Genomic DNA, 25,090 nt, shown 5'->3' with positions numbered 1-25,090 from the left:
GCTGACTAACCTCAGTCTAATCACTTAGCCCCACCGTAGCAGAGTTCTCTAGTCATGGCAGAGTTCTCTAGTCACACTCCAGAGGAAACAATCCCTCCCCTCTTCTCACACTCTAAAAATGGTATACATGTGAAGGCTCATGAATGCCTCGTCAAGTTATTTATCTCGAAAAATAACACCATCCAACAAATTCCGCTTGTAAAAATCTTCGAGCCCTCTATACGAAGGCTCAAAATTATGTAATTAATAATGTGGATAATGTAAAACTAATGAAAGGTAGTGAGTTTATCATTCAGTTAGTATTCAGAGTGAACGTGGCCTAAAAAAGAACAGTGTCAGAACATCGGGCTCATATATGAATCTGTCCCCTCCCATTTCTTGCCCAATAGCTCTCCGGTGCTCTGGGTGCAGGAATGATAATAACCGACTCTGGAGGCCACTGGGATGGACTGAGAGCTATGAACGCGCTTTGCAGGCCACGAGCACTTGGCGATAGAGAAGTGACTTTCTTTCTAGCATAGCAGTAGCGCCATCCGTGCAAATTGATCCGTTTGTGTGCGGTATTATCTTACACTTCAGAAGTCTCTGGCAGTGGAAGCCACTGATTTAATCCAGAGTTTATGGCAGTGGTTCACAGGTTCACAGTTCCAGCCACTGCTGCGATGGGGATCACCTGATTCGTGCCACACAGTGACTCTGAAAGGTTTGTCACTTACAGCCCAGACTGACTTCACAGTGAGAACCTGCTGGGTGTTTGGTTTTACTTTGCTTGCACATCTGGCCCCCATACAACTTTTTGACACTTCTAGCACGTGGGGCTCATTCAGTTTTGCAGCTATTCTGTGGGACTTCACACAAGTAGGTAATCTTTAGGATGCTTGTGATTAGGGTTAATTTCAAGGGTAAAAACTGCACTTCCAAGGACTCTGCCTCAATTAAATTGTGCCCTAATGGATTGCAGAGTGTCCAGGGTCCAACAGAATGACCACAGGCATTGATGACTGGAAACAGATATTTGAAAACAGTGAGTGGTCAGATCCCTTCCGTCTCTCTGACACGGGGAAATCCATGGCAGATGTAATTTATTGTTCCAGTTGAATGGCTTAAGCAGGGCAAGTTTGCCTAGTAAATGATAAGGTAGTGACGCAAATTAGGGGCTCCATTTTGACACGGGCTTGGGATCTTCGGGGGCATCAGGACCCCCTCCCTCAGCCCCTCTCTCGTGCCTCTTGTGCACGGGATGGTCATGTGACAGTGAAACCTCCTGGCTGGACATGAGCAGTTTGCAGCCGTTCTGTGTGCTGGCAACCCTGTTTGCAGAGTTTGCCGCTTACTGGCACCATTCATTTTATTTATTTTCATCCTTACTGCTACTTTTAAAGTTAAAAGCAACATATGACTGTACAAATTCAAACAATATAGAGGGCATAACGTTTAAAAAAAGTAAATTCTCTTCTCCTTCCTGATAAAGTCATTACTGTTTAATGGATCAATATTTATCCATTGTTCTTCTGAATTCTTTTCATATTCAAGCAAATACAAGTCTAGATAGATTATTATATGATGAAACATATATTTTATTATGTAGTATATTACATATTTTATTATTTAAATGTCTTAAGAGATATATTTACATCAGTACGTATAGGTCTTAATCTAATAGCAGAAGTAAAACTGAAAAATTCACAAATACGAAGAAATTAAACAACACATTCTTGAACAACCGGTGGGTCAAGGGAGAAATCACAAGGGAAACTAGAAAATACCTTGAAGCAAGTGAAAACAAAAACACAACATAACAAAACTTTGATATACAGCAAAAGCAGTACTACGAGAGACATTGATAGTGATAAATACTTTCATTAGAAAAAAGAAGAAAGAGGGGATTCCCTGGGGGCCCAGTGGTTAGGGTTTTGTGGTCCATTGCAGGGGGATGGATTCAATCCCTGGTTGGGGAACTAAGATCCTCGAGTTGCATGGTGTGGTCAAAAAAAAAAAAAAAAGATCTCAAATCAACAGCCTAACTTTATACCTCAAGGAACTAGAAAAAGAAGAACAAACTCAACCCAACTGCCTTGAAACCAGGTTTGGTGCAACTGCTATCAAAATCCCAATGACGTTTTCTTGCAGAAATAGAAAATAATTCTAAAACCCATCTGGAATCTCAAAGGACCCTGAATAGCCATGATAATCTCGAGAAAGAAAAACAGCTAGAAGCCTTGCACATCCTGATCTCAGACATATTACAAAGCGACAGCAATCAAAGCAGCGTGGTACTGGCATGGAGACAGAAAGAGACCTATGGAGAAGAATACAGAACCCAGAAACAAACTCCGTCATACGTGGGCAAATGGTCTTTAGCAAGGACGCCGAGGGGGCATGTCACATGGCACCGCATGGGTGAACCTTGAGGACATTAAGTGAAAGAAGCCAGTCTCAGAAACACGAATTCTGCATAGTCCCACTTACACGGGGTGTCTACAGTTGTCAAACTCATAGAAGCAGAAAGTAGAATGATGGTTTTCAGGGGCTGAGGAGGGAGCAAGGGGACCCACTGTTGTTCAGTGAGTCTAGAGCTGCAGTTTTCCAGGGTGGAAAGAGATCTGGAGACCCGCTGAACAACAGTGAGGGTGTGTTAATGATACTGTATACTTCAAAGTAGCTAAGACAGGAAATTCTATGTCATGTGTTTAGTTTTGTTCTTTTACCACAAGAAGAAATTAGAGTATAACCCTATTAAAATGCTATTTTGGTTTCTCCCATTTAATTTAGCAATGATGTTAATTATTTTTAGAAATGTCCTAGTATTAAAACATCCTTGCAATCTTGGTATAAACCACAGCTTCCTCTGTGATAGATGATGAAGAGCCAATTTCCTTAATATGTAGAGAACTCTTAAAAATCTACAGAAAAAAAACAGGCAAAAGTAATTTATCACAAGTATCAACAACATGAAAAGATTTTCAGCCCTCACTGTACAGAATGCAAGTTAAAACAATAGAGACCAGTTTTCATGTACGTATGAGCAGAGACTAGGAGTCATGATGCCATGTGGCGACCCTGAGGTCACGTCACTCTCTGCCGATGAGCGTGAAAGTCAGTACCACCTATGTGGAGGGCAGTGTTGTATTGTACTGACAATATTTTAAATGCTGCAGCAGGACTTCCCTGGTGGCCCACTGGTTGAGAATCTGCCTGACAATGCAGGAGACACACGTTCAGTCCCTGCTTCAGCAAGGTCCCACATGCCACAGGGCAGCCTAGCCCCCTGAGCTAGAGCTAGAGCCTGCTCTTCACAGCGGGAGAAGCGACGGCAGCGAGAAGCCGACTCGCCACCCCTGGGGAGGAGCCCTAGAGAAAGCCTGTGCACAACAGCACAGACTCAGGGCGGCCAAGAATAAAAGAGAGAAGCAGTCAGTGCCACAGCAGTTCTACTTCAGAGAACTTTAGAATTTCAGGTGCTTTCAAATGCACAAGAGTGTCCTCAGGGATAGCCACTGAACCATTATTTGTAAGAATTTTAAAAATTGGGGAAATGCAAAAGTCTGTTAAGAGCTAGATTGGTTAAGTAAATTTTGGTGGATGTATAAATTAGAACACTGCTTAAAAGAGTGAGATAAACGGTAGGTTCTGACATTAAAAGATGTTGAAACTACATCATTGTGGGAAGAAAAGAGAGGATCAGAACAAAATACAACTCCATTTTAGGTTTTTAACAACACTGGCTATAGTAGCTTATGCCTCTAAAAGATGTCTGAAATAATGGACAGTGGCTCTGTCTGGGGAAAACAGGGAGGATTTTCACTTTTCTTCATTATTTCTGAGAGAAACTTTGTCTCATAAATGTTCTTAAAAGAATATGAAGTGTAGGATATTCAAGACTACCCGAACCTGTCAAGCCATCCTCATTATGGAAGTCTTAGACTCATCCTTTCTTGTTGTCTACTTGAGCTTCCAGAACCATGAAGAGCATATTAACATCACTGATTATGTTTCTGCAGCTCTGTTAGCTTCTCCCATTACTCCTATTTCTATCGGTGAATTGTGTGTCGCATGTCAAGGAGGGCCGAAGCCTGGCCCCCGTAACACTTGGAAAGCGTCTGCTGACAGTCACCTTTTCAACATTTGAAATCTTTTGTTGAACTCCTATTGTCCTTCCAGTTCCTTCCTCAGAATTAAAACAACAATGGAAAGTTCCTGACTTATCTATAAAGCTAAACACTTTAAGAATTTGATCTACAAACATTTTTTTTTTTTCTCCAGCCCCACAAATGTGATTATTTGCAGTGTTGAAGTACAGTGACTTAGCTGCAGCTTTGTTAGTTTAAGGAACTGAGCAATTCCTGGTTTCCAAAGACATATTTTGGGGGGAAAGTTATGTATATTCAGTCTTATTTCCTCATTAAAGAAAAACAATGCATTTACAAGACAAACTTTCAAGACAGGGTGGAGAAAGGATTGTGTAAAGAATGATGATGAACCTGGGATTGTCATCTGGTCCTTGTCTGCAGATCTCTTTGGCAGCATAAAACTTCACATTTTTATCAGCTCACCTCACTCAGGGCTTGACTTGGCTAACAGTCTGTTTCCTCAGGGTAACTGCTGCCCCACATGTCTGGCAGGGTCCATGAGCCACTTCTGGATGGGCTTTCTAGATAGGGCCTTACTCTTTCAATACGACTTTTATTGGATACCCTTGAAAAAGTATGACAAATAGACTCAGCCCCTCTTAGCTAAATGGGTGGTATTACTGAAAATAGCCGGATGATGTCATCCAGGTGTTAAGTATGTGGGAATTCACTGGAAAATTCTTTCAACTGTTTGTATGTTTGGCATTTTTCCTGATAAACACTGGGGGGAAGTACAGCTCGGGAAAGTCCTTCAGGCCTCCTTCCAGCAGTGTTGTGCTTGCTCGGAGAGCTTGGTGCGTGCACTGGTGGAGGGCAGCCTCTGGAGCCCACCTGCCAGCCTCCTCTGCCTGCCAGCTGTGTGCCCTGCAGGCGGTTCCTGCACCGCTCTGAGCCGGGGTTTGCTGTGGGAGTGAAATGAGAGTGCGGGTTACAGCGCTGTCTACCCACAGCCAACTCTCAGGGACCTTTGGCAATTGCTGTCCCCTCACCCCACCCCCGCTCCTGCTGTTTAATCAGCTTCCTTCGTAACAGGTGACCGAGCCACTCAGAACAGTTGGCAGTGATGCTCTCCCGGATCGTTGATTTGGAAGACAGTTGGGGGTCTACCTTGAGACTGAATTGTTAATTCAGACATTAGGACCATCTCCTAAAATCAATTCCATTTCGTGTTGTCCCCTGCTTAGCCTTAGTAAATAAACACAAGGGACATACCGTAACTCTGCTTTCTGGAGCCCAGTCGCCATCACAAAGGTCAGTTCGGCCTGAGTGTCGGGGTCTAGGCTGGGCAGGCGGGCCTCCCGGTGGCCATGCTTGCTTCCTGAGCCGCCAGGTCTGCGGTTCTCGTCCCTTTGGTTCTCGTCCCTTTCTTGCCTTGACTGGTGCTCGCAGCCACTGCTTTCACCTTCCCCAGGGCAGTCGTGAGGAAGAGGAAGGCAGCTCAGGAAGTACCATGAATCAGCGAGGCCAGCTGCATGGATCTGGGATGTGACAGTGATGGCCCTCTTCTCCAGAACTGAGGGCTGTAACCTGCCGTCCTCCACTGTCTTGGGTTTTTGAAGTCCTTTCAGAGGTTTTCAGCGTATTCACAGTTTCATGCATCACCCCAGAAACCTCATCCCCATTAGTGGTCAGTCAGTCCCTATTTTCCCCTCCCCTCCCTGCTGGTGGCAAACACTATTCTACCTTCTGTCACTATGGAGGTGCCTATTCTGAGTGTTTCACACAGATGCAGCCACGTGCTACGTGGCATCGTGTGTCTGCCTTCATGATCTTTCTATCCGTGCTGTAGCCCACGTCAGTACTTCATGCCTTTTTATGGCTGAACAGTAGCGCATGACATGGACAGAGCCTGGTGTGGTTATTCATTCACCTGTTGATGGCCACTGAGGTTGCTTCTACTTCAGGGCTATCATTAGGAATATGTGCGTGGACATGTTTTCATTTCTATTTGGTATACCCCTAGGAGTGGAATTATTGGGCCTTATGGTAATTCTATATTTAATTTTCTGAGAAACTGCCCAACTATTTTCTCAAGTGCAGCAAAGGCTGCACCATTTCACCTTCCAGACAGTGATGCTGGAGGGCTCTAGTCTCCCCATTTCCTCGCTTGTAGTGTTATCATCTGTCATTGTGATTATAGCCATCCTGGTGGAAGTAAATTGGCATCTCATTGTGGTTTTGATTTGTATTTCCCTAATCAAGATTGCTGGGAGAAATATCAATAACCTCAGATATGCAGATGACACCACCCTTATGGCAGAAAGTGAAGAGGAACTCAAAAGCCTCTTGATGAAAGTGAAAGAGGAGAGTGAAAAAGTTGGCTTAAAGCTCAACATTCAGAAAACGAAGATCATGGCATTTGGTCCCATCGCTTCATGGGAAATAGATGGGAAACAGTGGAAACAGTGTCAGACTTTATTTTTGGGGGGGGGGCCTCCAAAATCACTGCAGATGGTGATTGCAGCCATGAAATTAAAAGACGCTTACTCCTTGGAAGGGAAGTTATGACCAACCTAGATAGCATATGCATTACTTTGCCAACAAAGGTCTGTCTAGTCAAGGCTATGGTTTTCCAGTAGTCATGTATGGATGTGAGAGTTGAACTGTGAAGGCTGAGCGCTGAAGAATTGATGCTTTTGAACTGTGGTGTTGGAGAAGACTCTTGAGAGTCCCTTGGACTGCAAGGAGATCCAACCAGTCTATTCTAAAGATCAGTCCTAGGTATTCTCTGGAAGGAATGATGCTAAAGCTGAAACTCCAGTACTTTGGCCACCTCATGTGAAGAGTTGACTCATTGGAAAAGACTCTGATGCTGGGAGGGATTGGGGGCAGGAGAAAGAGGGGATGACAGAGGATGAGATGGCGGGATCGCATCACCGACTCGATGGACATGAATCTGAGTGAACTCCGGGAGGTGGTGATGGACAGGGAGGCCAGGCGTGCTGCGATTCATGGGGTCGCAAAGAGTCGGACACGACTGAGCGAATGAACTGAACTGAACTGCATGACTAATGATGTTGAGCAGTTTTTAAACAGTTCATTCATTGCTGGCTGTGCTGGGTTTCCGTTGCTCCAGGGGCTTTCTCTGGTTACAACAGGAGGGGACTGCTCTCCAGCTGCAGTGCATGGGCCTCCCATCGAGGTGGCTTCTCTTGTTGCGGAGCCTGGGCTCTAGGGTGTGGGCTCCAGTAGTTGCCACACGTGGGCTCAGCAGTTTCGGCTTTTGGGCTGTAGAGAGTTGTGGTTCATGGGCTTAGCTGCCCCTCGGCATGTGGGATCTTCCCAGAGCAGGGATCAAAACCATGTCTCCTGCATCAGCAGGTGGATTCTTTACCACTGAGCCACCAGGGAAGCCCAAGTTCATTTTAAATATGCTTATTGTTCATTTGTAGGCCTGCTTTGGAGAAATGTCTATTCAAATTCTTTACCTATTTCTTAATTGGATTTTTGTCTTCTTCTTATTCAGTTATAAGCCCTTTTATCTGATACGATTTGCAAATATTTTCTCCCATTCCGTGGTTTGTCTTTTTCACTTTGTTGATGGCAGCCTTTAAGGCACAGAAAGTTGTTTTAAAAAAGATGCATAACATTTCAGTGGAGGAAATGGTGACAGGTGGGTGTGCTGGGCGTATGTCTATCCTTCTCTCACAACAGCTGTCTTTTTTACTAGCAATTATTTTTTATCATCATGATCACCAGATGTTAAAGGGGAAAAAAAGTAGTTTGCTGTGTGTATTTATTAAGAACTTACATGGAGGTAATTTACCTTTTTTTTACACTTTTATATCAAATCTAAACACTGATGATAATACGATTCTGGTGTTAGAATAACCGTTATTTTAGTCATTATCAGCATTGCAATTTGCTGAAAGAAAGGTAATGATGATTGTGGTGGTATGTTAATATCAATAATAGACATCACAGAAAGTTTTCTCCTGGCATCTCATGAAAGAATTAGTAGTACTTTACATGTAAATAAATCATCTCAGCTTTTGAAATAAATTTCAAATGGATCAAAGCTTTCAGGGTTGTTTTTTTTTTTTTTAAAGAAACAATAAAGGCACCAGAAGAAATAAAAAGCAAGCCCAATACAAGGTCACAGGTCGCACGCACACCCAAGGTGAAGCCACTCAAGGGGCTTCTTTCCCAGGGAGAGAGGTACAGTCACCGGGCCACAAACTGCGTCTGTGCACTCTCTGACCCTCCGACCTTGGGCTTTACCTGAGCACCAGGAGTCCGGGGTACAGGCAGTAACTCTAAGGTTGTCCCTCTCCCGCAGCCTGGAGCCGGGGTGACAGGGCAGGGCAGGCCAGTCCCCAGACCTCAGCCCCGGGCAGCAGTGCCCTCTCCCCAGGACACGCGCTGCCACGACGCGGCCTCTGGGCTTGGCGCCGGAGAGGCAGAGGCGGCGTCCTGCGCTCGTGTGGGAAGGCTATGAAAAGAAAACCCTTATTGGCCCAAACATTTAAACAAGAATTACACTAGGATCTTTTGTTCTCGCTCTGACATGGCCAGAATTCAGCTGAAGGTCCAGAAGAGGATTATTTTTGTTGTTGTCGTTTTCAAATCTGAGTTATTTTACGCGAGCAAACAGAGGGAAACACAAAACAGAAACACATGGCTGAAGTCTGTCCCGTGGTGTCGGGGTGAACCACATCACTCTTCGGGGCACTGTTTTGTGCTTAAGGGGCTCCCGACTGGAATGTTCCATCCAAGGTGCTGTTGCCTTCCTCGGGAGAAGGCCCCGGTGACCGGAGGCAAGCAGCAGAGTGTCTGGGAATCGGGGATACACACGCAGCTCGGGAGAGCCTCACCTCTCTTTTTTTCCTCCCCAGGTTTAACAGGGAAAACCTGTTTTCTGGCAACAACTGAAGAAGCCCTTGGAAGCTGTTCCTTTGGGCCTCATGGAGCAGCTGGAAGCCGTGCTGTGAGACCCCCAGCGGGAGGAGCTGTCGCCCACTGATCACTCAGCACGACGGTCATCATGGCCAGCAAGAGGAAGTCCACCACCCCGTGTATGATCCCTGTGAAGACCGTGGTGCTGCCCAGCTCCAGTGCCGAGGCCCCGCCCGCAGAGCCCGGGCCCGAGGGGCCCCCCCAGGAGCCGCCCCCGGAAGCGCCTGCCACCAGCACCGAGGCCACCCAGAGCGCCAGTGGTCCCGATGTCCCCTCGCTTGCCAACGGGCACCGGAGCACCTTGGACGGCTATGCGTATGCCTGTAAATACTGTGACTTCAGATCCCAGGACATAACCCAGTTTGTGGGACATCTGAGCTCAGAGCACACAGACTTTAACAAAGACCCAAGCTTTGTATGCACTGAATGCAGCTTTCTGGCAAAAACTCCCGAGGGGCTTTCTCTGCACAACGCCAAGTGTCACTCGGGGGAAGCCAGCTTTGTGTGGAATGTGGCCAAGCCAGACAATCACATGGTTGTGGAGCAGAGTGTCCCCGAGGGCACCAGCCCTCCTGACCTGTCAGGGGAGCCAAACGTGGAGGGGACGGATGGACAGGCGGAAATCATCATCACCAAGACCCCAATCATGAAGATAATGAAAGGCAAAGCTGAAGCCAAGAAGATCCACACGCTCAAGGAGAACGTGCCCAGCCAGCCCACCGGGGAGGCCTTACCAAACCCTCCAGCTGGGGACACGGAGGTGAAAGAGGGGGACCACGCCTTTGTCAACGGTGTGGCCCCCATCAGCCAGGCCTCAACCAACCCCACGAAGCCCCCCCACTCAGCCAACGGGCCCCTGCTGGGGACGGTGCCAGTGCTGCCTGCGGGCATCGCCCAGCTCCTCTCCCTGCAGCAGCCACCCCCGCAGGCCCAGCAGCCCCTGCCCACCGCCAGGTCCCTCCCCAAAGTGATGATCCCGCTGAGCAGCATCCCCACGTACAACGCGGCCATGGACTCCAACAGCTTTCTGAAGAACTCCTTCCACAAGTTCCCCTACCCGACCAAAGCCGAGCTCTGCTATTTGACTGTGGTCACCAAGTACCCGGAGGAACAGCTCAAGATCTGGTTCACCGCCCAGAGGCTGAAGCAGGGCATCAGCTGGTCCCCGGAGGAGATTGAGGACGCTCGGAAAAAGATGTTCAACACTGTCATCCAGTCGGTGCCCCAGCCCACCATCACGGTCCTCAACACCCCCCTGGTTGCCAGCAGTGGCAACGTCCAGCACCTCATCCAGGCCGCTCTGCCCGGGCATGTGGTGGGGCAGCCGGAGGGCACGGCGGGGGGACTTCTGGTCACTCAGCCTCTGATGGCCAATGGGCTGCAGGCCCCCAGCTCCTCTCTCCCCCTGGCAGTCACCTCTGTCCCCAAGCCGCCCGCTGTCGCACCCATTAACACCGTGTGTTCAAATACGACATCGGCCGTGAAGGTGGTAAACGCCGCCCAGTCGCTCCTCACAGCCTGCCCTAGCATCACCTCCCAAGCCTTCCTCGATGCCAGCATCTACAAGAACAAGAAGTCTCATGAACAGCTGTCAGCTCTGAAAGGGAGCTTCTGTCGGAACCAGTTCCCAGGGCAGAGCGAAGTGGAGCATCTGACCCAGGTGACAGGCCTCAGCACCCGGGAGGTGCGCAAGTGGTTCAGCGACCGCAGGTACCACTGCCGGAACCTCAAGGGCTCCAGGGCTGGCCTGCCTGGAGAGCACGGCACCCTGCTTGTCGACCCTGCGCCCGAGGCACCCTTCTCCCCATCGTGCAAGGCCCCCGAGGTGACCTGCCTCCCCACAGCGGCCACCCTGGCCACCCCACCTTCTGCCAAGCGACAGTCCTGGCACCAGACCCCCGACTTCACACCAACCAAATACAAGGAGCGGGCCCCCGAGCAGCTCAGAGCCCTGGAGAGCAGTTTTGCACAAAACCCCCTTCCCCTGGACGAAGAGCTGGACCGCCTGAGAACTGAGACCAAAATGACCCGCAGGGAGATTGATGGCTGGTTTTCAGAGAGACGGAAAAAAGTGAGTGCCGAGGAGGCCAAGAAGGCTGAGGAGGGGGCTTCTCCAGGGGAGGAGGAGGCCGCTGAGACCGAGGGGGAGGAGGGCTTAGCCGGGGAAAATGGCTCCCCAGAAGCGCCCAGTGGCCACTCGCTGGCCGAACGCAAAGTCAGCCCCATCAAAATCAACCTCAAGAACCTGCGGGTGACAGAGGCCAATGGCAAGGGCGAGCTCGTGGGGCTGGGCATCTGCGAGCCTGAGGACGAGGCGCCCGGCAAGCTGGCGGAGCAGCCACCGGGCAAGGCGGGCTGCAAGAAGACGGCCCAGCAGCGGCACCTGCTGCGGCAGCTCTTCGTGCAGACGCAGTGGCCCAGCACCCAGGACTACGACTCCATCATGGCCCAGACGGGCCTGCCGCGGCCCGAGGTGGTGCGCTGGTTTGGGGACAGCCGGTACGCCCTGAAGAACGGCCAACTCAAGTGGTACGAAGACTACAAGAGGGGCAACTTCCCCCCCGGGCTGCTAGTCATTGCGCCTGGCAACCGGGAGCTGCTGCAGGACTATTACGTGACCCACAGGATGCTGTATGAGCAGGACCTGCAGAGCCTGTGCGATAAGACCCAGATGAGCGCCCAGCAGGTCAAGCAGTGGTTTGCCGAGAAGATGGGTGAGGAGACCCGGGCTGTGGCCGACACGGGCAGCGAGGGCCAGGGCCCCTGCGCCGGCGACCCTGCGGCCCTTCACAAAGGGCTGGGTGATGCCTATGTGGAGGTGTCTGAAAACAGTGAGTCGTGGGAGCCCAGCGCCCCTGAGGCCAGCGCAGAGCCCTTTGACACGCAGAGTCCCCAGGCTGGACCTCAGCTGGGTAAGGAGCCCCCCAGGACTGTGCCGCCCTCTGAGGGTGCCAGGGCGCTGGGTGGCGGGGAGCTGAGTCTAGGGCTGGGGTAGCTGCTGTTTCTCAGGCTCTCTGACAGCAGGACCACCTTGTCTGGCTGCTTCCAGGGACACCAGGCAGCAGAACCCATTCGAGCATCTGTGATGAAGGGCTGACTATTGGGTCTGTTTCATTTTGCGTTTGTTAAACATGTGCAGGGAAAGGAAGGAGCGCAGCTAATCCACCAGTGAATCCACACTTCTCTAATCATTTCTTAGCCAAAGGAGAGAATAAGTTAGAACATCACCTGAGCCAGACAAGCTACCAGGCAGGAGACAAAATAGGCCTGTCTGTTCCTGATGAGGAAATTCAACCCGAAGTGGGGAACAAAAGCAGAGGGAGCCTTCCACTGACCTTAGATACATGAAGTGCTTTTTGTTTTTTAAAGGGTGAAAAATCCTGTACCTTGCATTTCTGTATTTCTTCCTGATGTAGAGGACATGGAGACTCCTCTTCCGTCTTAGATATACAGAATCCAAAGCTTGAATTTGTTTCTCAGCTTCTCTGGATCAGGACACTAGTACTTGAAAGAAAGCTTTAGAAGGTTATTTATTGAAGACAGTTTGACGCCTCGGACACATCACATTATCCGGTGTTGGTTTTCTCAGGTGTTGACCCCTCAGTTCCTGGCCTCTCCCTCCTCTCCCCACCCTCCTCACAGGTGGCCTTGTCACAGGCTGGCCAGGAGCAAGGTGGTGTTCAGTCGCTCAGCCGTGTCCAGCTCTCTGCGACCCCATGGACTGTAGCACCCCAGGCTTCCCTGTCCATCTCCCAGTTTGCTCAGACTTGTATCCTTTGAGTCAGTGATGCCGTCCAACCATCTCATCCTCTGTGGTGCCCTTCTCCTCCTGCCTTCAATCTTCTCCACAGTTGGCTTTTTGTATCAGGTGGCTGAAGTATTGGAGCTTTAGCCCTTCCAGTGAATATTGAGGGTTGACTTCCTTTGGGATTGACTGGTTTGGTCTCCTTGCTGTCCAAGGGACTCTCAAGAGTCTTCCCCAGCACAACTGGAAAGCATCAGTTCTTCAGTGCTCAGCCTTTTTTATGGTCCAGCTCTCAGATCTCTTTATGGGAGGCTGTGGAAACCAAGGAAGTATCTGAATTCTCAGCTTCTGTAATTTGTGGGCTTTCAGAAGTTGGTTCCAGGCCTGGGTTTTTCTGGACGTGGCCTTGTTTTCTGCAGGCCCCCATGAGTCAATGGGGTTACCACGGCGGGTGTCACGGGCACCAGGGAACAGGCGTGGGCCCACAGGCCTGGTTGCCTCAGGCACCTTCTCCAGCATCAGGCCTGCCCACCCCTGGCTTTGGCTCTGCCAACAAAATGGCAGACTGTTGGGGCGAGAACCCACTAATTTATTTAGTTTTTTTTTTTTAATTGCTATTCCCCTGAATTATATTCTTATAGCTGGAAATAGCCTGGTAGTTGTTGTACAACGATTATGAAACATGCTCAATGCCACCTAACTGTACATTTAAAAATGGTTGAAACAGTCGATTTTATGGTATGTGTATTTGACCACAATTAAAAATGCTAACCTGGATTTGGGATAAATGGGTTTGAATCACCAGCCCTGGCTCCCCTCAGCAGGTAACTCCAACTGTGAGTGAAGAGCTGGTGTCCTGGGTGGGTCAGAGCAGGGGTGGCCAGGCTGGCCATGCCTTCGTAGCATCGTCCTCTTCTGGCCGAGACAGGCATCCAGGGGGACAGGGAGGGCTGGTCTCTCTGTAGCTGGTTCCTCTGAGCCATCCTCAACACTATCCCCCCCTCACCTCCCGCAAGCATCCTGGGTGAGGCCCTCTCTGCAGCCGCTCCCTGCCCCACAACAGATGAAGGCATCAGTAGGACACATGTCAGGAAGCAGCCCTGCCGAGTGAGCAGTGGAAGGGGAGGCGGTGCGTGGCAAGGGTTTATGGCCTGAAAGTCAGGCTCCCAGCCCAGCCTCAGGCCTAGGTTTGCCGAAGGGAGGCTCCAGACCCTGCTAGGTGCGGCCAGCATCCTGTCCTCTGCCCCACCTTCCTTCGGGCTGGAGGGCAGGGAGGCTGGTGGGCAGGCCGAGCTTCTGGATGAAGTCCCCGACGTGGGAGGGCGGGCCGTTCTGGTGCTTCACGTGGAGGTGACAGGCCTGTGTTTTCTCCTCAGAAACAGACTGAACGGGAACTGATGGCTGTGAAGGACCGGCCAGCCTTGGGAGGCTGCCGCCGCTTGGAAGGGCCCAGCCCCTCACTGCTGCTGCAGGCCGAGGCCACACCAGCCCCTGGCCTGCACAGGCCTCCATGCAGCCAAGCCTGCCACCACCCAGCCCGCCACCGCCTGCAAGCGGGGAGACGCATCTGCCAGTTCTCCTGCCCACAATGTAGGACTTCTCCTTTGCCTTCCAGTGAATAAATAGTTCAGATTTCATATTCATAGACACAGAATCAAGTTTTTAACATATAAATCTGCCTATACACGTTTAGTAAAACGTCAGATTGCAGACAATTTTATTACATAGAAACTCTGGTTAGCAGTCCACGGTCTCTTACATCATCTCTGGAAATGCCCCGTGTCTGCTCTCTGAAGATGGCTGGGCCGCGCGTGCCTACACCTTCCACGGTCGGGCTGGGGTCACCACATCTGCAACCACGGGACTCCTTTGTGGTCCTCGAGGAAGGCAGCGCCTTTGAAGAGACCTTGGCCCTTTCAGCGGTGACCCGCAAACCGCACAGTGGGCTCGCCTCGCCTCCTGGGATGATCACTGCAGAGCCTGTGTTCCCGGTGGTTTAATAAACAGAGCGGGTATGTGGTTAGTGTCTGATGCTCACTCTCTCGTAAGCTGTTACAGCAGTTCTGCTTTTTCATAGAGTTTGACTCATGGACCATAACTCTTCAGTGATCAGATCGACTAAAGAAACACCGGTCAAGCCTGATGTCCTGACCTATGTGCCGCTTTTTTTTCAGTCTAGACATCTTTAGAGAGGAAAATTGACAAGAGAAACAGGGATGGGCGATGGGAGTGAAGACCACAGCCGCTGGGGGCCTTCCACAGCCCTCTGTCGATACTCACTCCACAGCCGCCTCTGGTTTGGGAAGGAAGACCCAGGCTCAACCTGTCAGAGCAAGAACTGATGGGGCTCGGGGGCCTCTCGGAACCATCAGAGCCGGGGTGGTCCTCAGCACAGAGACCTGTGTGTGGGGTTCCCGACAAAGTCCGAGTCCTGGCCCCACACCTGGGGCCTGGCTGGTGTGCTGGACTTGGCTGGACAGGTCCTTGTGAGGTTTTTAAAGTTCTGTATTTATATCCCCGAACTTGGAAACACGATCTCTATGTTAGCTGAACCATCATATCCGCTTTGTTAATTGAGAAAAGTCACAGGAAGAGGTGCCTCTGTAACCCTGAGAAACTTGCTTACAAAGCTGTGCTCAGCAGTAAATCCCTGTATCCCCAAGACCAGCCGCTCTGCAAGCAGCAGCTAAAGAGTGAAGCTCCCAGAAACCCCCTGCTGCCCAGAGCACCAAGGCCTGGGTGCTCCTCCTGGGCCCAGGCCAGTGGGCAGCATCAGGAGACCCCAGAGGGACAGCAGGGGCTGTGGTGAGAAATACTAGGGGTATTTCTCCACGGCCCTCCTCCTCACCTGCCCCCCAGAACCAGGCCAGGCAGGCACCGCATGGGCGTGGCTCCCAGCATGGAGGTGGTGCTCGCCCCTTCTGCCTCCGGGAGAGGCTTTTCTGTGGAAACCAAAAGCCCCAGAGCCACTGTTCCTCCCAAGTGTCTTCTCCCACTTGCCCGTCCCATGAGGGACCACCTCTCCTTTGATAAACAGGTCGCCTGTGAGGGCTTGGCGCGCTCTGCAGCCTGTTTTTGTGTCCTTTTCATGTTGGGTGTGAAGCTACTTAGCCCCAAAGCCTCTGTGGAGAATTGCCAAGAATGGCGAGTGGTTGCCTTCTATCAGAGAACAGACGCCTGGAACTTCTCCTGTAGTGTTTATGTACATGCAGATTAATTCACATATATCCATATGCAGTGGATACTCAGTTGATGCTTTCCTGGTGACGTGTACACCTGGCGTGCACATGAGACCGTGGTGGCACGTGGGTGCTGGGGGTGGGCGGGGCCGCCGTGCGAAGCCAGCTCCAATGGCTGTGTCCCAGAGCCCTGTGTGCCCCAGCCGAGGGCTGTCTCTTCAGAGAGGATCTTTGCTTTTCTTTTGTATTCACATGTCATTTACAACCCAAACAGCAAAGCACAGAAAATAAATCACATGGTGGACAAGTTCATGCAGGACACAGTGACCCCGCCTCAGCACCAGCTGGTCCTTAAAAGGTGGGAAAGTCACAGTGCTACCTGCGGGCAGGTCTTCTCACAGACGCAGGCCCTGCCCGACAGCCAGGATGTGCCGCACCTGCCCCCCCCGCCCCCAAGCGGTGAGACCACCCAGGCTGACCAGACCCTCCTTCCCGTGCTCTTGGATCTGAGTGACTTAGGTGGGGGCTCGGCTGCATGCTTGAAGGAGACAGAGACAGTTGGGTCATCGGATGGGTGTCTGAAGATACCTGGGGCCCTGGGGGCAAAAGCAGGAACACAGCCAACTGGGCAGAGACGCACCCGCGGCAGCCAGAGCCAGGGTGCAGAGGGAAGGCCCCGTGTCCAGGCGGGCCACCGCAGGTTTGCACCCCAGCAGAGGGTAGACTGTGATGTCGCCTCGGGTAGGAGGCAGTCTCTGGGCTGCAGAGTTGAGGGAAGTAGGCTGGGGCTAGTCTCTCCTGAAGAAAAGCCCATTTTTGTAAGGTGACTAATCTCTCCCCTCTTCTCTGTCTGCACTTGGACTCGTCAGAGATGGTGAACCATGTCAGTGTTTCTTGTTGCCTGTCTTGTACATGTTTGGTTTATTGTATTTTTTACACGGGGTTGTAGATCCAGTTTGAACAGGTGAGACCAGATTGCCATTCTGATACAGGAAACCTGGATTTATGCTACATATACTTTCATACTTTGATTATGGATTTTCTTGACTGTTGAGCTTTTTGATTTGGAAAGTGGGCTCTCTTTGTCGGGAGTCCTGGGGTCCTGAAGTGGAAAGCCAGGCTGGGGCACTCGTGGCACCTGGGGAGGGTGGCCCTGTGTGACCCAAGCTCCTTTCAAGGCTGACTGTCAGGAGCACAGGTGGGAGGTGGGCGAGGGTGGGTGGCGTAGGTGGCACCTGCAGGCACTCATGGGCCCGGGAGGCCTTCCCACCTGAAGCCCTGCGTGTTGTCCGGGCCAAGAAACAGATGCCGTGGGCTCTGTCCAGCTCAGTCTGTGGTCTTGTGGCAGGTCCTGTGTCCCCTCCCTGGGCGCCAGGCTGCCTTCTGCAGAGGCACAGCATCAGCCGTTGTGTGCACATCCTTGCTGACAGCTCCCTGCTTCTGCTGCCCTGTCCCGGGCCCTGCTGCCTCGTCTCCCTGTTCTCTTCTCGGACCAAATTCCTCCAGCTGGAGCGGCTTTTGTCCATTCAAAGATTGCAGCCCAAGTGGATAAATGCACTTTGCAGGACAGACGAGCCAGCCAAGGAAAAAATCATAAAACTTGGAGTTTGGGCTCCTCCTAAAGCTCCTTCCCCCCTTTGCTATGCTTAGACTCACCCTGGGGTGGGGTGCTGGTCTTACCTTTTGTGTGACGACTAAACTGCAAGGCTCAGCTGTGTGCTAGAGAAAAGGCCTCTGGACGCGGGCAGCCCTTGCAGGCCGAAGCCAGCAGCTGCCCTGGTCAGGACTCGCGGGCTGTGTCCTCTTCTCAGCCACTGGCCCCCCGTCCTGTGCTCCCACACCCGCTGCCTTTGCTTCTGTTCCCAGGAGCACAGACCCTCCCCACCTGCCTGCCCATGCCTGGGGGCTAGAGGGCATCTGCCTGCACAGCAGCGCCAACACCGGAAAACGTGGGGTGAGCAGGGCCCCTTCTCTCCTCAACAGTCCCCTCCCCAAGCAGGGCTTCAGTCTGGGGTCCCCCCCGTGCGTGTCCTGGCTCCATTCATAACAGCCGGGCCGGGTGACATGGGCTGGGGTGGCTACAGAAGACCTCGCGATAGATGGAACGGATGCGGAGTGGAGGATGAAGTGATTGTGTAGCATGGAGCTTGCTGCCTGGCTCTAGGTCTAGGTGAACCCACGGGCCTCGTGTGCAATTCGTTTCTGCTGGAATCTGTGTCCCCAGCTCTGGTCACACTTGGGGGCAGGGAGGTGAGGGCAGACGCAGCTTCCCCTCAGGGCTGACCTGGCATCTGGGTGGGAGGAGAAGCAGAGGAGCGCTTGCCTGGAGAGGACAGGCTGCCTGCTCTTAAACCTGTGACTGGCGTGCACACCTGGCCTCCTCTGCACAGAGGTCCTGGCCGGCACCAGACTGGAGCGCGACAGTGGGAGCCCGCGTGGGGCAGAGGGCAGAGGGCAGAGCGGGTGGGCGCCTGGCGCTGGCGGCTCTGCGGATGAGGGTGGGCCTGGCTCCCGCTCTCCCAGGTGCTGAGTCCTACCTGGGTTGCTGGACGCTGGGCATCGGTGCAGCCCCTCCCCTGCTGTCCTCGCCCGGCCAAGCCCCTCTGGCTGTGTCTCCTGGCAGGCAGGTTCTTGCGGGGAGTCTGGGCGTTTACCTGGAGAGCGCGTCTTCCTCCAGGAGTCCGCTCTGCCCCCCTGGGCAGGGGAGGTGAGAAGCATCTCTCAGCTGAGGCTAATTTACGACGTCTGTCCCTCCCCTCGGTGAGGGGACGGTCTGAAGGCCCCCATGTGACTGGAGCGGGAGGTGGACAGTCCAGGAGTCACAGAGGACAGGAAGCTGCAGGCCCACAGTCTGGTCCTTCCCAGTCAGGACCCTTTCAGGGTGCCTGCTTGTCCTGCGATTCGTGTTCGGGGACGCTGTCCCTCACCCTGGGTCCTGCCCCACCAGCTTTCCCATCCAGTTTGCTGCCCCTGTGGCCTGGAGAGCCAGCGCCCCCATGGGTGGATGCAGCCTGGTCACAGGCTGTAGGGTGATGCTGATGGGAGAGGGGGTCACCCCTGAGCAGTGGGTTCCTGCCCAGCTCCCCAGCACCACTTCGTTCAGTGTGTCCAGGGGGCCGGACTGTGCCATCATTGTTGGAGACCCCCTCATCCCTGTCTGTGCAGTCGACTAAAAGTGCACTGAGCGCAGCCTCTGTGCCAGGCCAGAGGTTGCCAGAGGCGAGCAGGGTCTGTCTGCCTCCCTGGTGGCTGGTTTTTTGCCGCCCACTCACGGGCTGGTCTTCAGCACAGACCTTTTGTTCCCTGAGCGCGGGCGAGGGCGGCTGTGGGAGGAAGGCTGGGAGGGCAGGGGCAGCTGGCTGGAGGTGTGCTTCCTGCCCTGGAGCCACCGCAGCAGCCATCATCTTGGTGCTAAGAGGCCACTGCCCTATTCTGTCCGTCCAGGGCCCTCCTCCTCCGTCGAGGGAGGCACAGGCCCACGCGGGCTGTCACCAGGCCTGGCGGAAGCGCAGTCCTCACCCCAGGAAGGTGTTTTTAACAGAAAGTTGGAACTTGCCTTTGGATGGTGGCTGTGCTGGGCCAGGAGGAGGGGGCTGCCCTCTGGGCTGAGTCTCCAGGCCTCACAAGGTCCCCTGTGGGGATGCTGCTATTTCTAAGATGCAAATTGCACATTTCCTAGATTTTATATCTGTGGATTTGGATAAGGGAGGGGAACAGGGCCAAACTGCTTGTACAATTTGAAATGGGCCGAAATGGTACTTTAAATCTTTTGATTGCTCCTAAATAAAAATGTAAATACATTTCAAACCTGTGGACTGTTTTGTGGGGGAATCAGAAAAAAAGCTGAGAACACTGACATCTCTGGACTTACTCTGTAGGCAAGACCAGCAACTTGGAGGGACGAGCAGTGCAGTTTCCCTCGGGCGCTCCGGGTAAGTTCCAGCTCGCCGTGTCCAGCCGGCTGGGTCACTAGATAAAGGACTGCAGCACCCATGGACTCATGCTAAACAGAGGGAAACTGAGTCAGACCTAGAGCTGTCAGGCATCCAGTGAGAAGACACTTCCTGGAGGAAAATACTGAGAAACTTGTCATTTGCTAAGGAGAGATTGGCAAATGAGCCTAAAGCCCTGGGGCCTTGAAGGAACAGGATTAAAGCCCAGCCTCTAATGTTCACAGTGATTGAACCTTACAGGGGATCCTAAAGGCCTGTGCCAAAAGGGAAAAAGGACCCTTGAAAAAGCCCCAGGGGCAGAGAGATAGTAAGGAGGGATCCCAGGTGGATCCCAGGTCCTGGTCCTGACCTGGCCCTTCTGGAGGTGACCTAAGTCTTAGGGAAGGAACTTTGTGTGGAATCTAAAAGAAGTCTACGGGAGAAAGACCAGCTGAGTGTAGAACCTGAACAGCCGACCCACGGTAGCTGCAGGCTCGGCCGCTCGCGTGGACGGAGTGGACAGCAGGGGTGGCCAGGGGTCACTGCGGGTGTCCTGAGGCAGCTGCAGAGGCCTCCAGCAGGGAACAGAACCCTGGTCAGGTCCCGGAAGGGCCACTGAGGGCCCTCGGGCTGAGACCAGACTTGGTCAGTTTAACTGATGTGACCTTGTTTTGTTCCACGAGCTCCTTTGGTGCAGTGACCTAATGCCACTTGAGTTGTTTTTCCCCCAAGAACTGAAATGGTGGGAGGGGATGAACTCAAGCTGAAAGGCTAGTGAGTGTCCAGCCCCAGGCCCAGCCTTGGGCAATGATGTTCAGGATGTGCCTGGTCAGGAGGGAGGCCCTGCCCTCAGCACCAAGACCACAGATCCTTGTCAAGGGTGGTGTCCCTGGCTGAGGTCAGAAACCACTCAGGCCTCCTCCTGGCAGGAAAGGTGGGGGTGGGGGGGCAGGGGTTGGGGGTTGCTCTGGATGCAGAAAGCCCCTGCTCTTGCAGTCGGTGCTGTGTGTGAGCAGGTGGAGAAGCAGGCTACTCCCCACTGCGGGCCAGGACACTTCCGCCTGAAGTGAGGGCCTCCCCACAGCCCCCACCCCCATGCTGGGCCTCCTGGTCACTCAACCATTGTCAGGTCTGGAGGAATTCGGGTTAAGCTCAATCTGTGGATCTGCTCGAATCTGCTGCCACATTTTCTGCTAGGAAGAAGGATCAAGAAACTTACAGGGAAGGGCGAAGGCAGGTGTCTCCTCCAGTCAGTGGGGCTGCCCAACAGCAGAGCCAGTGACGGAGCAGGCCCACTGGGTAAAATCAAAGTGGGCAGGCCCATGACAGCGCACCCGGGCCCCAGCCCAGGCCCCACCCACCCACCACCTCTTCCACCGCTGGTCAGCAAAGCTCGCTCCTGCCCGCGAAAATCTGGGAACACACGGGTCAGGAAGACTGCGTTAATCCCTGCCTACCACCTTCTTGTCCGAGGGGGAAGACATCCTTCTCCGAGTCAGACCACGAAGCGCCAAGAAAGCTGAGGCGACAGTGAGAACCTGAGCAGGGCTTTTGGCTACATCTAGTTCAGGGACAACAGGAAGGATCTCAAACTGTGATCCCAGTTCTCCAAGTGGATGGTGCTCAGAGGGGCCTGCAATGGACCAGGACTGGCCCCAAATCTGAGAACTTGGGAAATGCATGTCTTGGTCTGACTTGTCATATAGGAAAGGGATACTCTGAACTGTTAACTCTATAAAAAACCTGCCTTGAGCTCATCTTCAAAACCTTCAGCCTCTCCAAAGCCAGGGACCATACTTGCATCCCTACATACTTGCACACACCAGGGCCATATGTCACATGAGGACCATTTTAAGAACCAACTGATTACACTTACCTGTGTCTCTTCAACAATCACCCTCAGGCTTCCTGGGCTGGCATATTACGCCCATCCCCACCCATGCATCCAACAGGGAGGCAGCTTTCTTCTCTGTACAGCATCATTTTTGATCCACCAGCACACACCACTACAAAAACAGCCACAGGAAGGGAAGGGCAGGGCCCTTTAAACCATATTCTAGGCACAAAGACTTCGGCCCCAAGCTCTAGATGCAACCCGAGTATAACCCAGAAACCTACACTTGAATGCTGTGTGGGCCTTGTTTTTAAAGGAGCAGTTTCTGCAGAACTGGGAAGGGACTCTGGCTGCTTGCAGGCGGGCAGCACTCTACGCTGCCTCACGCTCGGCACGTGAGCTGGGGGAGAGGGTGGCCTCACACCGCGTCACAGCTCAGAGGGAAGGTCTGCTGGACCTGGGAAGTAAAAAACCTCCTCACCTGCTTCTATTGCAGAATAACCACCAGGCAAGCAGCCCTGGTTAACACGTCTCTGGAGAGGAGCAGGTGTTCCCGCGCCTCAGAAAGAACTCAAAAGTTACAGGATAAAAGACATGAGAATAACTTTGTGTGGCAGTTAGATCTTAAGTGGGCAGCGTAGCGAACGACCAGCCTCAAGCCTGGGTTTGGCGGCAGGTTGGCGCGAGCTCAGGGCTGGCTGTTCTAAGGCACCTTCGTGCCCACAGGCTGGGTCTCTGGCCCCTGTCCTTTGAAGTGGGGCTGCGCCCCTCCAGCCTTCCACACCTGCCTTGGATCTTTCCACCAGCCGGGCAGAACCTGCCATGGGTGCAGCAGGGTCCATCAATAACCAATGGCCTGTGCCCTGCAAAGCCGGCGGCTCCTTCATTCCTCCTTCTTCCTGAGGGATAGCATCTCGCGTCATCTTTGCCTTTAAAGAAACCTGCGTCATCGGCTGGCTTTGCTCCGCGTCCTCGCCTCCCGCCCCTCGCCCACCAAGGCTGAGCAGCAGGAAGAGCAGAACGTCATCATGGTGCCACTGAGAAGTAATTCCACTTTTTACAGTCCTTTTCAGAAGGAAAGCTTTTTCAATAAAATTTAAAATTTTTATTAACATTTAAATTATAAACGAAACGTTGGCAACCATATATAGACATGTTTGCTATGGACAGCTGATTGGGAGGTGGTACTGTGAAATACCATTTCAGAATTAGTTTAAATAAATCAATACGTTTTCTGAGAAACTGTGTGATTTCCTTCGGTTTACAGTTCATGATATGGAAAGTTTTAATATAATGTTAAATAATTTATTGTCTATCCTAAAAGCTATAGAAAATGGAATCACTATTGGGATCAGATAATAACAAGGCTTGAATGGCTCAGTGGTTCTTCTGAAGAGTATATAGAAATCTTAAAAAGGTAACACTGGTAACTGAGCTGTAAATCCGTAAAAATAACAGGTCTGCCACAGTGTGCAGATAAGTTCGTTCATTTTGCTTCCCCAGTCCCATCCCCCCACCAAGCAGCTTTCAGGTCAGAAGTGGAAGACATAGAAAATCATACATCCTACATGAAGGAATGAAGGTCGTGAGAGACAGAGTGTGCAAAAATAAACTTTACAAGTCCATACTCCAACATCACGTCCATCTATTGTCAGGACCTGATTGACTTCACAAACACTCAAGATCACCCAGACAGCGTCCTCTTGCAGGGTCGTCTGGCAGACTCTGATCCAAGGTGTCTTGCTGTGACAGGGAAAATGGTCTTCACTCTGATTTGGGACTCACGGCTGGCCTGCTGAGCTGCTGTGGACGGACATGTTCCTTTTGAGAGGGCGTTTCCTGAACGTGTGGCGGCCAGTGCCCAGCTGGACCTCTGCTGTGGGGACTGGCCTTTCCACTCTGGGCCCATAGGTGCCCATCAGTCCTGACCCAGCTGGCGTCTTGCTCTGGCTCTTGGGGGGCCGTGACGCAAACACAGGCACGTCCTCACTGATGATGTGGGAGGAGCCGCCTGCTGCCCAGTGCCCACAGACATGTGCCCCCTGGTGAGCGGGTCCTTCAGGCTTGCGCCCAGGCTGCAGGCAGGGGGCACTGCGGCCCAGTGGGTGCCCCAGGGCCGCTGTCCTCCCATGGCCCCGAGGCGCTGCAGCTGTGGCCCTGCAACCCGCTATCGCTCTCTCTGTCCCAGGTGGCACCCTGGGCCACCTCAGGCTCCTCCACAGGCCCCTCATGGCCTGGCTGCCCGATACTGCTGCCCTGCACACGAGGCTCTGTGTCAGTCAGGTGGGTGGCGCTCCTGGTCATGGGCAGCGTGCCCTTGTGCTGTACCCTGCTCTCCAGGCAGGCCCTGTGCTCCTCCGCCCGGGCTCCAGGACACCTCCCCTCCCTCCCTGCCTGGCTGGGGTTTAAAGCTGCAGGACTGTGTAAACGTTGACTCCGGAGCCCAGCGAGGCTGCTGTTGCTCCGCTCCTCTCAGGAATGTCAGCGGCTCCTGAGCCTCCTGTGCGGCCAGCTGAGGCAGCCTCTCTCTCCGAGAGGCAGTGGCCGTGGTAGTCCCAAGACGGAAGGCTCCATCCCCAGAAGGCAGGGCCAGGTGTGTGTGCTTCAAGGCCAGACAGTACAGTTTTTTGCCTTCACCCAAGGCTGGGACGTGGAGGCCCAGAATAGGAATACATCTCATTAATGGCGTGCTTTTCGTCTAGCGTCCACTGCTGGAATCCGGGCTCTAGGTGGCGAGGCCAGGAAGGGCGGCCCCATAGGCCACTTCCCTGGAACCAGTCCACGGCCCCCTCTCCGTGCGCAGCACGGCACCTGCTGCTCTCCGCGAGGCTGGGGCACAGCTAGAGGCGGTTGTCTCCGTTGACCCGAGTCCTGCGCGGGGCCCTGGGCAGGAGGAAGAGCATCCTGACGGGCAGCAGGTTGAGGCCCAGGGGGATGGGCGAGGGGAACTGAGGGCAGCCAGCCACCCCCTCAGCCTCTCAGGACCCCTTCTCCAGGCCACCTTGCCCCCACCCCTCACCTGCGATCCCGACCGTCAAAATGGTCTGCGAGATGCTCCTGGGAGATACGGAAGTCCTCAAAGGGCTGCTGGTAGCGAGCTTCGAAGGAGCCCTCCCGGGCTCGGCCGTGGGACAGTGGGCCCGAGTCGCAGCTCCGCTCCCGCAGGGACGCACCCCCGAAGGGGCAGAGGTCGCCGTTCTCCTGCTTCGGCAGGGACACAGGGCTCAGTGGCTGCCGGGCCCCGCACCGCCCCTCTGCCCGCCCGCCCGCCGGTACCTTGGCGGGGAAGACGTCAATCTTGACGAGCAGGGAGGCCAGCTCCAGGCCCTCACTGTAGTTGTTCTTCAGAGGCACCGCTCTGTAGCCTGGGGGGA

At 53.0% G+C, this 25,090-nt stretch overlaps 2 protein-coding genes across 5 annotated transcripts in view; one reads left to right on the top strand and one right to left on the bottom strand.

Annotated features, from left to right (window-relative positions):
• ZHX3 (zinc fingers and homeoboxes 3) overlaps positions 1-19,757 on the top strand; it is a 114,726-nt gene extending 94,969 nt beyond the window's left edge. For both annotated transcript variants that reach the window (XM_042230137.2, XM_015099884.3), the window contains exons 3-4: positions 8,966-11,938; positions 14,148-19,757. In XM_042230137.2, the coding sequence (XP_042086071.1) occupies positions 9,115-11,938; positions 14,148-14,158 (2,835 nt within the window). In that variant the 5' untranslated portion in view covers positions 8,966-9,114 and the 3' untranslated portion in view covers positions 14,159-19,757. The remainder of the gene's footprint in view (positions 1-8,965; positions 11,939-14,147) is intronic.
• Positions 19,758-22,798: 3,041 nt separating this feature from the next.
• Positions 22,799-25,090, bottom strand: part of PLCG1 (phospholipase C gamma 1) — a 33,527-nt gene continuing 31,235 nt past the window's right edge. For 2 of the 3 annotated variants that reach the window (XM_027977196.3, XM_042230134.2), the window contains 3 exons: positions 24,993-25,081; positions 24,736-24,920; positions 22,799-24,599 (listed from right to left, as the gene is read on the bottom strand). In XM_027977196.3, coding sequence (XP_027832997.1) covers positions 24,557-24,599; positions 24,736-24,920; positions 24,993-25,081 — 317 coding nt within the window. In that variant the 3' untranslated portion in view covers positions 22,799-24,556. The remainder of the gene's footprint in view (positions 24,600-24,735; positions 24,921-24,992; positions 25,082-25,090) is intronic. The other variant, XM_027977197.3, reaches the window with a different exon arrangement.

This window comes from Ovis aries, chromosome 13 (assembly GCF_016772045.2).
Source record: "Ovis aries strain OAR_USU_Benz2616 breed Rambouillet chromosome 13, ARS-UI_Ramb_v3.0, whole genome shotgun sequence".
Taxonomy (NCBI): domain Eukaryota; kingdom Metazoa; phylum Chordata; class Mammalia; order Artiodactyla; family Bovidae; genus Ovis; species Ovis aries.
Note: the sequence above shows the minus strand (reverse complement) of the source record. Positions and strands in the feature narration are given on the sequence as shown.